Raw genomic sequence first — 13699 nt, 5'->3', positions numbered from 1 at the left:
AGTTATACATGGATTTTCAACTGCCGACGGGGTCAGCACTGCTACCTGTGTTGTTCAAGGGTCAACTGTACTTCATTTTCCTCCTACTCTAATCAAATCTTCAATAATTTTGAATTCAGGAAAGAAAACTGTTGCCTTATTGCATAAAGTAACAATAGTGTGGTGTCAGCACCTTGCAGAGTATGTTTTCTGAGTGCCAGTTGAATTTTGCCTACATTACAAAGATTGTGTGAAACAACACCATATGTACCTATATTCTATTACATCAAAGACATATTTTACAAGAACTCTCATTGATTTAAAAGCAGCCAGAATATCCAGCTGAAGTTCAAAAGGAGCGGCATTTACAAATAGCCTTCAATTTCCTAATTGGTTTATCCAAGTTTTCCGGCCCTAATAATTCCATGTTCTGTGGATCATAGTTTGATTCTATATTATCTTTTTACAGAAGGTGCCATCTCAAGAAGGCTTAAGAAAGAAAGTGCTTATGTTATAACTAATGAATGGTTACAATGTTATTTGGAACTTGGAGCTGGATTCTAGAGTGGCTGCCTCAATGGCACATCCTCTGTGCTTTATTTCCCATGCATCCAGTGAACTTGCCCCACGTTTGATATATGAGATGCTCATGTGATGAGTAAATGAGCACGAATCCTACACCCACTATGAGCAGGTCCAGGGTGGGGTTCTAGGCTCGTACCCCTTTTTAAACGATCAACTAAAATGGGTCATTTTTTTCAAACACAGTAATATAATTTTTCTGTGGTAGTGAAAAGTGAAAAGCTTAAAGACAAAAGCATCTCTGATTCACCCACTCACCCACAACTGAAGAATTTAAATTAAAGAAAAAACGAGATTTGAATAAAACTATTGAGAAATCAAAATGTCAAGTTATTAGCCTTTAATGCTTGGGTTCACAAAACATGTAATTTTTCAAAGCTGGATTTTCCATAAGACAAAATTTGTTCCTGAACACACAGTACAACTTTGAGGACTGAGAAGAAAAGAGACAGAATTGGATCCTACAGTTATGGTAAGATGCACCAAGGCAGAGGGTCCAGTTGCTCTCCCTAGCATCACATGGAAATGATGGTTTTTCCATGTAGCTTATGTTTATCTCTTTAAGTAGAAAAAAAATTTCTGTATATTTTCCACCTCACTTCAACAGCAAACTGAGGTGATTCCACCTTCTTCCATGAGGCTACCCTCAAAAATTTTTTTTTATAAAATCCGTTAAAAGGTACAGCATCATTACCGCATCACACCATTCAGAAATGTAAATTCATTCATAATGAAGCTTTCATTCCAAATCTAACTCCACGCACAGTGCCCTGCCCAGCTATGAGTGCGACGAAATGCCTCAGGGCTGCTTTCGATTATGATGTTGTATCAGCATCTGCTGTGACATGGCAAAATCTGTATATTCATCTATACTCCGTTCTCCCCTTCCAGGTGGGCAGCATGCTGAAGACTCCCAAATTACCTATTTGGCTGTGCAACATCAATGGAAATTACAGTGTCCTTTTTAGCACAAACAGGCAGCTCTTATCAGATTGGAAAATGGAGCATCTCTTTGATCTGCACTTTTACAGTGGCCAGTCCTCAGAGAAAAAGCTCGCGCGTCTTACAGTAGGTGAGCATTTCAGACTCGAAGTGCTGTGTGCTTTAATGTGCTCAAAGAGATGGGCTGCTGATGTTTAACAGCTGTGTGGATGGATATTCATGCTAGATCTGCAGGAAAATGCTTAGGCTTGATTTCTGAAATAAAAACCCACGCATGAACCCCATGGGCCTAATCCCCACACTGTAACCTGGAAATTCTACACCTGCTATAAATAAGAGCAGGGGGTTAGAAGTAACACAAAGGAACAAACAACCTCTTGGTTAGAGAAAAAAACACAAGGTGGAATCCAGTTTCCAAAAGCCTTTCGCAGGGTCTTTTATCTTTGAGCATAAGGCATTTAATGCCTGAGGAAAGAACTGGAAAAACAAATGGGTTGCGGGGAGGGGGTTCCAATGGGCCAATCCGATCCCACAACTGAATATCAAATGATCATCCAGTAACACGGGTAACCAAACTGATGGTGCATTTATGAGGGCCTACTAAGTGCTAAGCACTGTGCTAGACATTAGGAAAGCAATGAAACCAAGGAGTAGTCCCTGCACCATTTAGAAAGTTCCAGTCCGAAAGGAGAAGCAACAACCACACAGGTCATTACATTTTAATTTCAACCTTAATTTTTTTAACTTACAAGGAAAAAAGACTAACCACGTCTTTAAACACTGGACCTTTGGACAAGGGAATAAAAGTGAGGAGACTGGGAGTCTGTATCTGGTACCTTGGCTTCACTGAAGGAGCCTTGTTGATTTAATGTCTGACTCTTTGCATTTGGCATTACAGGCCTGATATTAAGCAACTTTCCATTATTATAACTAAATCTAGAGAAGTACCTTAGTGACTGTTTTATCTATGCAGCTCCCAGTTCTTTTTCTTTAATTATGAGAAATATATATTAGCCCATTTAATTTAGTGGGACATTGACAATGTGTTCCTTAAAATATATTATCATTTCTACTTTACTCTCTTCTTTGAGGAAAGCCTTATTTTTTAATTAGCTCACCTGCATCACAAGCATTCCATTCTGGGTACTGTGTTGTGTTGAAAGCTTTGCATGCAGTAACCCATTAAATTCTCCCAGCAGTCATATGAGATAGATACTATGATATCTATTTTTACATAGAGGAAATTGAGGTGGCCAGTAAATAGTTACTAATTGAATAAATAAGGCTGAGAGATGTTAAGCACCTTCTCAAATGTCACATGAAACAAATATGGGACTTGAATCCTGTTCTTAACTATCTCACTAGAATACCTCACCCTTCACCCAGAAATGCAAAAGTATCCTTAGAAGCATTGAGAGGTGATAGTTCTCCTCTTTTGCTGTTTTCCCTCATACCATCCAGCGACCTACACCTGCCTCTGTGTTTTATCATGGAGTTGGAGCGTGCATTACATGACTTATCAATATTCGTGTTCCAAAATACACAACAGCTCAATTTACCACACATGCGTTTTGTGTGGGGCATTTCTACACACCATCCCTGTCTGCTTAACTAGTTCTAGGAACATAACTTGCTGAGCTCAACTCCCACCCACCCATCCTGTTTACCTTCCATCCTGGCTTTCCCTGGAATGGTGTGCATAGGCTGGGGTCTACATGCCAGCTGTTCCTCCCTCAGATACTCACTCCCATCACTGGGAGAGGGACCAATGTGAGGATGAAAAGAGACCAGGAAAATGGTTTTCTCCAGTGGAGATGGTGATCAGAACCAAGTGGAGAGAGGCCACCATCGACTGGAATGGAAGTGTTCCCTTTTTCTAAGGAGAAAACCAAGATGTGCAATGAAGTCTAAAGTATCAGAAGTGCTGGGATACAAAGCTTAATTTGGGGAGAGACCATTTCACTTCTATACTCCTTATTCACGAGCCCCACAGAAAAACCCCATTAGCTGTTTTTCTCCTTTGTTGTTGTCGTTGCTGTTGTTGTTGTTGTTGTTATCATTTGTCTCTGTTAAGCCCTCTGCAGTTGCTTTCAGTATCATAGGAGAAGCATAGGCCTTTACAGCAGGGTCTGCAAGGTATATTCTCTATGCTCACATAAACTAGTTTCTTCATTTTATTCAAAAGAGAGAGTGGAGTCTCTTTCTTGCATGTTATTTTTAAATTAGTCTTTTCTTGGTGTGATTCTCCCCGCGGATTATGGAAGCGGGCAGCTAGCTTTTCTTTGGAGATGAAGTCATTGGTAACGCATCATCAGATTTTCAGTTATGGCAAGAACTCAAGTCTTCTCAAAGACTTCCTGGTATGGAGAGCATTCCTTTCTAAGGTTACATTTCATGTGCCCACATTAGCAAGTTCTTGTCTTTAAAATAGTAAGTGGGCTTCTTCAGACTCAAAGCAGGGACTATTTGTAGTAGGCTGGCATCTATGGCAGTTGACTTGTAGGTTCATGGCAAGCACACAGGAGACATTCTTTCTATCAGTGTTGTGTTTATTTCTTTATAAGCTAGATATAAATATCTAGACAAACAGATAAACTGAGAAAGAAGTCTGATTCCTAGATGAAACTAAATTATATATAAAAATATAATTCTTCTTATGTCATGGTTCAAAGGGAAAATAAGTCTTTTTAGAATATGATCTTATGCTGTCCTGTGGAATGCCTATACTTTTTCTGAGGAAATACACAGAGTAAGACATATAGTTTTTCTAAAGAAGTACATGGAAAGCATCTAGAACTTTTTCCTACCCTCCCCACTGGTCTACCAACTCATAGACTTAGAGCTTTGTATTCACAAGTCAAATGTTAGTTTGCAAAGAACGATTTTTCTGTATCCATTTTCCAAGTTAATTCGTTAATGCATTTTCATTTGGCTCAAGGAAAAATGCTTTAAATTAAGGAGCATACGGAAAATGAAACTTCAAGGTGAATAATAAATTATGTCGAAAGAGAAAGCCAGTTTGGCTTGGATTGCCAATTATAGTACCTTTATCACTGGTGTTTTCATTTGAGATTTTAAATACATCGGACAAATGAGTGGATCCCTACAGACCCTCATCTCATTTGGTCTTAGTCGTAGAAGTATTGCACTTTTCCTGAGGTGCAGCCCTGTTTTTGTTTTATGGCCACTGAGTTATTTCTAACTAAATGCCCTTTTTGGAGTGGACTGTCAGAAAGCTTAGAGCCAAACAGGAAACTGTGGTAGGTGCATGATTGAGAGAGCTCCCAGTCACACACGAAAGGTCTCACTGCAAGTGTCTCACAAGAATGGTCCAGGTAAGGGTCCATGACCCTCTTAGATTAGTCACAGTTCATCCCCTAGGACTAAGCATAGGACACTTGACTCCCATAGAAGGAAGAAAGGTAGGATGACCACTGTGCAGACAGCCAGCAGCACTGCCTGGCAGTGTATTAGTTCTTACAAAAGGCATTTTTTAATTGACCTCATTTCTAAATTTATTTTCTGTCCTTATTGTATTTTTCCTCTAAATTTTTAATTAATTTTTCAGTTATACTATTTTGCCATATCTTAGAGGTTGGTGTAATCTGTCTTAAATTATTCCTGGAACAAACCTGTAAATAAGTGAAATAATAGAGGCGAGATTGAGTATCTATGTTTTATATATAAAGGCATAATAATTTTTATATATGAAGGTATTAATCACTTCATATGTCAATGTTCAGTGAAAATAAGTTTTTTATTTTATCTTATAAACATGGCACCTAGTAATACTTGAAATTTTCGTTAAGGTAAAAACATGTTATTTAAAAGTAGCTAGAAATTCTTGAGACCATCAGTTCACCTTTGAACTCTCTGTGCTTTGAAGAAAATGATTTTAAGTGTCCTTTCAGCTTCTCAAACAATAGAGCAGGAGATAGCTATTTGCTTGAAGATGGAGATCATTTTTCTGAATAGTTACCTAAACTATCTTTAGTGGGACTAGGTTCTGGAGAAGATGCCAAATACTTTTCTTTTTCTCCAATATCAACTTGGACTGACATGTTCCTCAAAATTATTATTTGTTCTTAAAGAAGATGTGCGTAACATTTCTTCAAGTATATGCTTACCAGTGTCAGAAGACCAGGTGAGACAAGACCAGGGGCAGGGAGGTCTAAGATTCCCTTCACCTCACACTGGCTGGGTCTGGCATTGCACTATCCAGGTTACAGGCAACCTTCAGTCACACTTGGACCCAATTTTATTTATAAATGAGTAATACAAACTACAGATATGTACTATGGACTGTTGTGATTGCTTTTGAGATACAGCTGTTCATTCAGGGAACTTTTAAAATCTCTCTCGTGTGCTAGGCACTGTGCTGGGGGCTGGAGAGACACTGCAAGCAAAACCTGACATGGCCCCTCTTAGGCTCTTTTGAGGTGACATTAATAAAACAAACCACTTTCAAGAATATAAACTTGAAAACTGACTGAGATAAGCGTTGAGAAGGAAGAGATTTCCGATGTGCACTATGTTATAATAAAGGCCTGAAAATTAAGGGAAAAGGTATCTCTGAGGAATAGACTGTTAAGCTGAGGTAGGAAGGCTGAGTAGAGATTATTAGGAGAGGGGGAGAGGGACGAGAAAGTGCAAATCCCTGTGCTGGTGAGCTTGAGGAACGAAGAAGCCGGTAGGGTTGCAGTGCAGAGAGCGAGGTGGAGAGTGGCTTAACAGCAGCTGGACAGGTGGTTAAGGACCCACAAGGCAGTGCAGATGAGGAAGCATGGGCAACTTTGGAAGATTTTAAGTCACCTGGTAAGATCTGCATTTTGAAAAAATGGCTTGGTGTAGAGAATGGGTTGGCGAGAGCCCAGAGTGGATGCAGGCTAGTTAGAAGGCTATAGCAGTGGTCTAGGCAAGAAATGACCAGACCAGGATGGTAGCAGTAAAGGTAGACCAAAGTGGGCCACTCAGGAGAAACCACTCAGTGGGTAAAATATACTAAGGCAAGAGGCTGATTTCAGGAGAAGGGAGATGAGGGAGCAGAAAGAGTCAGGAATGACTTCTAAGTTTCCAGTTTGAAAACTGGTGGAAGATTGTGCCTCCATTCATTTGGAGGGGAGAAAGTCACAGGTTCAGCCTTAGACATGAACTTTAACATGGAGAGGCAGAATAGTGGGTTAGAAATAAGGATCTGGGACTCAGAAGAGAGTTTTGGACCCTGGAAATATGTGTGGGAGTCACTAATGGTAAGTAACATGATGGTCTGGAATAAAATTGCCTAGGGAGAGTAGAAACAAGAAGAAAGCTGGGCCTAAAACTGAGCCCTGAGGGAGCATTGCAGTGTCAGTAGTCAAGTAAGGTGCCATTAGCCTGGAAAGGAGGCAGAGAAGGAGCAGCCAGAGATAGAGGAGGTAGCCTTCAGGTGATATCCTATATAAAAGATATTTCAAGCTCCTGTTCATGTGAAGCCTTGAGCTTCTACAATTTGTGGGACTCTCTTTATAATGAATAAATGAATGAATAAATGGTATTTTCAGTCAATGACTCTATATTAAAATCAACCAGAGAGGATCAAGTTTGTTATCTATCTATTTCTTTCTTTCTTTCTTTCTTTCTTTCTTTCTTTCTTTCTTTCTTTCTTTCTTTCTTTCTTTCTATCTATCTATCTATCTATCTATCTATCTACTATCTATCTATCTCTCCATCCATCCATCCATCCATCCATCCACCCATCCATTCACTCAACCAAGATTTTCAGGATAATTCTGTATCCATATCCCATCTCTTTCCAAGAAGAACTTGAAGTGACTGCTAATAACTGGTATACCTTCTGGGGAACTTTGTGTGTCTTTTTTTTTTTTTTTTTATTTATTGAACCCAATTAAGAAAAATTCTCACCACTGACCACAAGATGGTGGTATTAGAGTGACTTTATCCAGTCTCATTATCCAATACAATTATCAAAGTAAATATGGGCATTTTAGTCAGAATACACATAAAAAGTAGATTATTATAAAATTGATGTAATGGATATTTAATCTTTGCAATGGTTAGAATTGCTGTCACTAAGCATAGTGGGTTGGATTGATTTAACCTAGGAGTCTTTCTCTTCCATTCCAACAGGATAGCAAGAACTCCAATCTAGTTCCATCTGCACCACCACCTTCCTGATGCAGGCACTGTCTCTCACTTTGACTTTTAAATTAACCATCCAAGTGCTCCTCTCACCTTCTCTCTGTCCCCTTCCAATCCTTTTTCAAAAACAGTAATCATTTCTCTTCTAAGATTTGAATCTGATCATAGCACAGTAATTCATATTATAGCCATTTTTATTTACATCAGACAAATTGCCAAAATCTTAACATGATTTACAAGAGCCTTTAAGATTTAACTCCTGACTTATCTTATGCCAGACCCATCTCATGCCATCTCCTCATCTCTGTGCTCTACCCAAGCCACAGTCATCCCTAGTTAAGGGGCTTTACACATGCTGTTCCCTAGGCCACAATAATCTTCACCCCTGTCACGTTCTTCAGATCTGTGCTTTAAAACCACTTCTTCAGAGGGGCCTTCTCTGACACCATTCTCTACCTAATAGGTCTCCCTGGTTCTCTCTCTTAGCACCTTGTTCTTCTCTCTTATATCACTCCCCATGGTTTATAATTATGTACTTATTTGTATGCTTGTGTATTAAGTGCCTAACTACCCACTAGATCAATGGTTTTCAAACTTCTTAGTCTTAGCACCCCTTTATACTCTCAATAATTATCAATGGCCTCAAAGAGCTTTTGTTTTTCTGAGTTATAGCTATTAATATTTATCCTATTTGAAATTAGAACTGAAAAAATTGTTTAAATATTTATTAATTCACTTAAAATAACAATAATAAACCTATTACATATTAATCTAGGATTAGATTTTATTAAAAAAAAACCTTTTTTTTCAAAGAAGAAAAATTAGTGAAAAGAGTAGCATTATTTCAATATGTCTGTAAATGTATTTAATGGCCAAAAATATGAGACAGCCTCTTCTCTTATCTGCTATCACATTCAATCTGTTGTGATATGTTTTGACATTGAAATACATGAAGAAAATCTGGCCTCACATAGATATTTAGCTAAAAAGGAAGGAGAAATTTAATAGCTCTGGGGCTATTCTTTTTTTGATACTACAAAACTCTGCAAGTGGTCATGTCCTGAAGGTCAGTTGCAATATGGAAAGTGAAACTGTATCAATGCATTTTCAGTCTGTTATCTTAAAATCCATTGATGTATTCTGTACTTTAAATGGATCTATCCCATGCATTCGTCATTTGAAAATTATTGGTTTGTTGAATTATGAAGATGATTAAATGTTGTCATATTTTATAATACAATTTCAAAAAATCACATTCGTTACTAATGAACAACTGCGACATGCAACAACATGGGTGGATCTCACACACATAGTGTTGAAGGAAAGAAGCAAACAGGAAATAGTACATGCTATATGGTTCTATTTATAAATATTTCAAAAACATACAAGACTAATCTGTGGTAATAAAGGTCAAGAGAATGGTTACCTTTGGGGGCAGTGACTAGGAAGAGTAGAAGGGGCACTGTGGGGTGCTAATTATGTTATATTTCTAAGTGGTGCTGGCTACACAGTTAATTTTACTTGTAAAAATTAACCAAAGTTATATATTTCAATATATGTTCTTTTCCACATGTATATAATAGTTAATAAAAAATATTTTTCTGAAATAGGACATTTGAGGATAGATATATAGATCAATGGAATAAAATTATGAGTCCAGAAATGAGCCCTATATTTCATGGTCAATTGATTTTTGATGAAGAGGCCAGGACAATTCAATGGGGGAAAGAATAGTCTTTTCAAAAAATGGTGGCAGGACGACTGGATATAAACATGCAATTAACAAAGTTGGTGTGAAGAATTCCAGTGTCAGTAGTTAAATAAGGTACTTCACACCATACACAAAGTTTAGCTCAAAGTGAGTAATCGATTTAAATGTAAAAACTAAAACACTCTAAGAAGAAAACATAAAAATAAATTTTTGTGGTTTTGTAGTAGGCCTTGATATCTTAGATATAATACCAAAATACAAGCAATAAAAGAGAAGACTGATAAGTTGGAGTTCATCAAAATTAAACACTTTTGTGCTTCAAAGGACATCATCCAGAAAAGACAACCCACAGACGGGGAGAAAACATGTGTGAATCATGTATCTGATAAGAGACTTGTATCCAGGACACATAAAGAACTCATACAACTCGAAAATAAGAAGACAGCCGATTTTAAATGTGCAAGTGACTTGAATAGACATTTCTTCGAAGAAGATCTACAAATGGATAAATGAGATCTTCACCATCATAGGGGAATGCAAATCAACACCACATGAAATATCACTTCGTACCCACTAGGATGACTATAGATAAAAAAGACAAGTGTTGGTGAGGATGCAAAGGCATTGGAACCCTCATACATTGGTGGTAGAAATATAAAATTGTGCAGCCACTTTGGAAAACAGTTTGCCAGTTCCTCAAGATATTAAATGTTAAGTTACCACATTAGCCAGCAATTCTACTCCTAGGTTTATACTCCAGAAAAACAAAAACATATGTCTACAAAAAGTCGCATGCAAATGTTTATATTAGCATTATTTATAATAGTCAAAAAGTAGAAATAACCCATAGGTCCATTAACTGATAAATGGATAAACAAAATATCATGTACACATACAATGGAATATTATGCAGCCATAAAAGGAATGACATACATAGATGACATCTTGGTTGACTATAACAGAGATGAACATCAAAATATTATGCTAAGTGAAGAAGTCAGTCACAAAGGCCATATATTGTATGATCCTATATATATAATGACCAGAATAAGGAACTCTACAGAGGTAAAAAGTGGATAGGTGGTTGCCTAGGCCTAGGGGAAGAAGAGGGTAGGTGGGAAGAGGAGATGGAGAGTGGCTGCTAATGAGTACAAGGTTTCTTTTTGGAATAAAGAAAATATTCTAAAATCAGATTATGGTGGTGGTTATATACTCTGTACAGAACATTTAAACAGGTGAACTTTGTGGAATGTAAATTATATTTCAATAAAGCTGTTATAAAAATAACTCTTTATAGGGAGTACTGATACCACCCATTTGAAAGGGGTGATAGAGTTGCAGGAATAAAAAGTCTCTTTCTCTAACCAGAGTGTTCTGAGAGGAATAACTGTATATGGGAGAGGGAGGTGGTAAAAATTTCGTCACCATCCCCCTCCAGCAACATAACCAACACAGTTCCCTAAAAAGAAACTGGTATTTGGCCTATTTTACACTCTGAAATCAGACCTCCCTACATGATCAAGTCCCTTGACCTCTAATTAGCTTTTGTTTTCAATGAAATTATAATTCCATAAGGAGGAATGCAACTGGACCCTTCCTTTCCAGAAAGATACCCAAGTTCACTGCACTCTTTCTCCTCCCTCCCCTTAGTGTTTAAGTGGCTGACAGCCATCAACCATCTGCAGGAAGTGTGCTGCAGGGAGCACACAGGTTCTTTCAGCAGCAGCCCCAAAAGCCACATTGTATAAGAACTAATCAGACTTGACCGGGCAGAAAGACAGGGAGCCTGAAAGGCAAAACAAAAGTGGCAGGTGAGCAATCTATTTGATCACTGCTTAAAAGTAGACAGATTCATTAACCAATTTAAAACCACGGTGTGTGTGTGTCTGTGTGTGTGTGTGTCTGTGTCTGTGTGTGTGTGTGTGTGTGTCTGTGTGTGTGTCTGTGTGTGTCTGTGTGTCTGTGTGTGTTGGGGGGAGGGGGAATGTGTGCACATGAGCTGGCTAAATGAACTTAATAGTCACTTTAGAAAAAGTCACCCTTTGCTGTTGGCTGGTTCTCAGGATAGTATCAAAATGTGAGCAGTGCCAGATCACAGATGAGGTGTGTGTGAGTGTGCACATGATGAGTCATTTCCAAGTTGTGAATCCAGTTCAGAATAACATCAGATAGACTCCAGTGCCTGGATTTCCAGAGTGAGAGAAGGGAGAAATTGTTACGTGCACATGGCTCTAATCACTTCTTTAAGTCATTTGCAGCTGCTCCAACAACTGGCATGTAAAATGAAAAGACAACTTGGAATCTCTACCATAGAATGAAATTTCCCATTTCAGAAAAAGAATGGTACACCATGGAAAATACTTTCCTCCTTACAATGATGTGGCTCACTTTGCCCTGCATACTCAGGTGGGGGCTGCGAGCATAAGAGAAAGGATGAACTAGTTTTCCAATATGTTCATAGGTCCAAGGATGTAAGGTAGGATGGCTCTCTTTGTTCTGCCCTTAACAGTCATTCCTGTCCAGGAACGACTAAAGAAATTTGTGTAAACAACTGCCATTCCAACCTATGGGTCACATCTAGGCTGGTTTTTCTCTAGCTTTTTCTAGCTTTTTCTCCCTAGAAATCCTCAGAGAGCTTTGCGATAGTTTTATTTACATGGAGTCTGCTACTAAGTATATAACTCAAACCATTCAGTCCCTTCCATTTTTTCTCTGCTCCTGCCTTGAGAGTTATCTCTTGGTCTGAGAAATAAATTTAACCGGCCCTTTGAATGAAAGGTGTCTTTTGGTGATCTAATCGAACAGTTCCATTTTTCATGAAAAAGATAGAGAATAAAGGAGAGGTAGTGCAGAAATGAGAGACAAAGAGAGAGGGAGGGAGAGAGAGAGAGAGAGAGAGAATGAATGAACGAATGAATGAATGAATGAATGAATGAGAGACCTTCAAAGGATCAAGACAGACTGCTGGTAAGGGGCAAGCTGCCCAGAGAGCTGGACTAAGAAAGAGATTGCTACAGTCTAGTAATTATGCACCCGTTTTATAGAAAGTGGTAACAGATAGCTGTTTATAGAAAGTGGTAACAGAAAAGTTGACTTCTTGTGATAGATCTGGCTTGTTATTTTGTATTAAAAATAATAATAATATTCACTCCCTGAGCTTGTTTTCTCTTTAAAGAATTACAGCCCACAATCTATTTCCAGAACTATTAGGACTCCAACAATACATTAAGTACTTTAGGCTCCTTCAGACAATAGTGAAACCATCGTCACAGAAAAAAAAAAAATGATTCAAACTTCAGTTGAAGTTTAATAGTTAAGCATTAGGTATATGTTTTTAAACACGATGTGTCCTCCCACTTTAAAGATGTGGTATTGGAGAGTACAGATGATTCCAACATTGACTTAGGTCCATACTTTGCTAATTGCTTTCTCTCCTCCTCACTCCCGCCTCTCCAGCTGTAAAGACTTTTTTTTAATTATCAAATTTTAAAAATGATCATTTCACTAATGCAAATGCCTTGACATAAACTTTATATTTTTAAGGCATCAATAAACATTTCGAGTGTGACCAAAAAAGGCTGCCTGTATGAGAGGACAGTAGTGTTGTGGTATCAGGCAAATGATGACCCAAAATTAAGTTTGTTATTAAGGTACAAGGGACACCTTGTGTGTGCAATTCAAAACTGTAGGAAATGGCTTTTCCCTTAGGCATTACAGAATGGAACTTAATGTAACATGGCAGAGAGGTCAAGACCTGAAAAAGGCCACTGTCCACTGACTGAGGTAGCCTTTCCACCAGTGTTCCTGCACCTGAACAGTCCATCACCCTGCCACCCAATCCCCACCTGAGCCCCACGGCACCCTGGAAGCCTCTCCTCTCTTCTTTTCAGCACTCAGGAACAGAGAAGACCCCACTGTCACCTTCCTGTTAGGTAGAATCCCAAGAACCCACTGCTACAACAAACAAGGTTCAGACTTAAACAGAAGTCTCACACTACCAACCAGGTGCCTTTCACGCTTCTTTAATCTTTGACTTAAGTCCCCACTTGAAAAGAGTGTCAGCATCTAATACTGTATTGGAAATGCGGTTTACATGGCAAGAGAAAGAATCACAAAGAAAGCACATGACAGAGTTTCAAACTGACTCGCCTCTGTCACTAGATTTTTTAGCTCACAATCAACATAATGTTAAATGGATTGCATTTAAATAGTGTGTTAGGTTTGCAACATGCTTTCCCATGTAATAACTTTATAATGATCCTGCAGACGGATTTAGTAGCCTGTGTTCCAGGTAGGGAAATAGAGTCAGAGAAGGTAAGCAAGCTGCCTGAAGTCTTACTTCTAGTA

The 13699-nt window shown here is 38.4% G+C and overlaps 1 protein-coding gene across 1 annotated transcript in view; it reads left to right on the top strand.

The window, feature by feature from the left end:
- The window catches only part of MINDY4B (MINDY family member 4B), a 30544-nt gene extending 27161 nt beyond the window's left edge, over window positions 1–3383 (top strand). The window contains exons 11-12 of the mRNA XM_023519983.1: window positions 1453–1633; window positions 3241–3383. Coding sequence (XP_023375751.1) covers window positions 1453–1633; window positions 3241–3383 — 324 coding nt within the window. The remainder of the gene's footprint in view (window positions 1–1452; window positions 1634–3240) is intronic.
- Window positions 3384–13699: the final 10316 nt, after the last annotated feature.

Source organism: Pteropus vampyrus, unplaced genomic scaffold, assembly GCF_000151845.1.
Source record: "Pteropus vampyrus isolate Shadow unplaced genomic scaffold, Pvam_2.0 Scaffold242, whole genome shotgun sequence".
NCBI lineage: Eukaryota > Metazoa > Chordata > Mammalia > Chiroptera > Pteropodidae > Pteropus > Pteropus vampyrus.
This window is presented reverse-complemented; position numbering and strand designations above follow the sequence as displayed.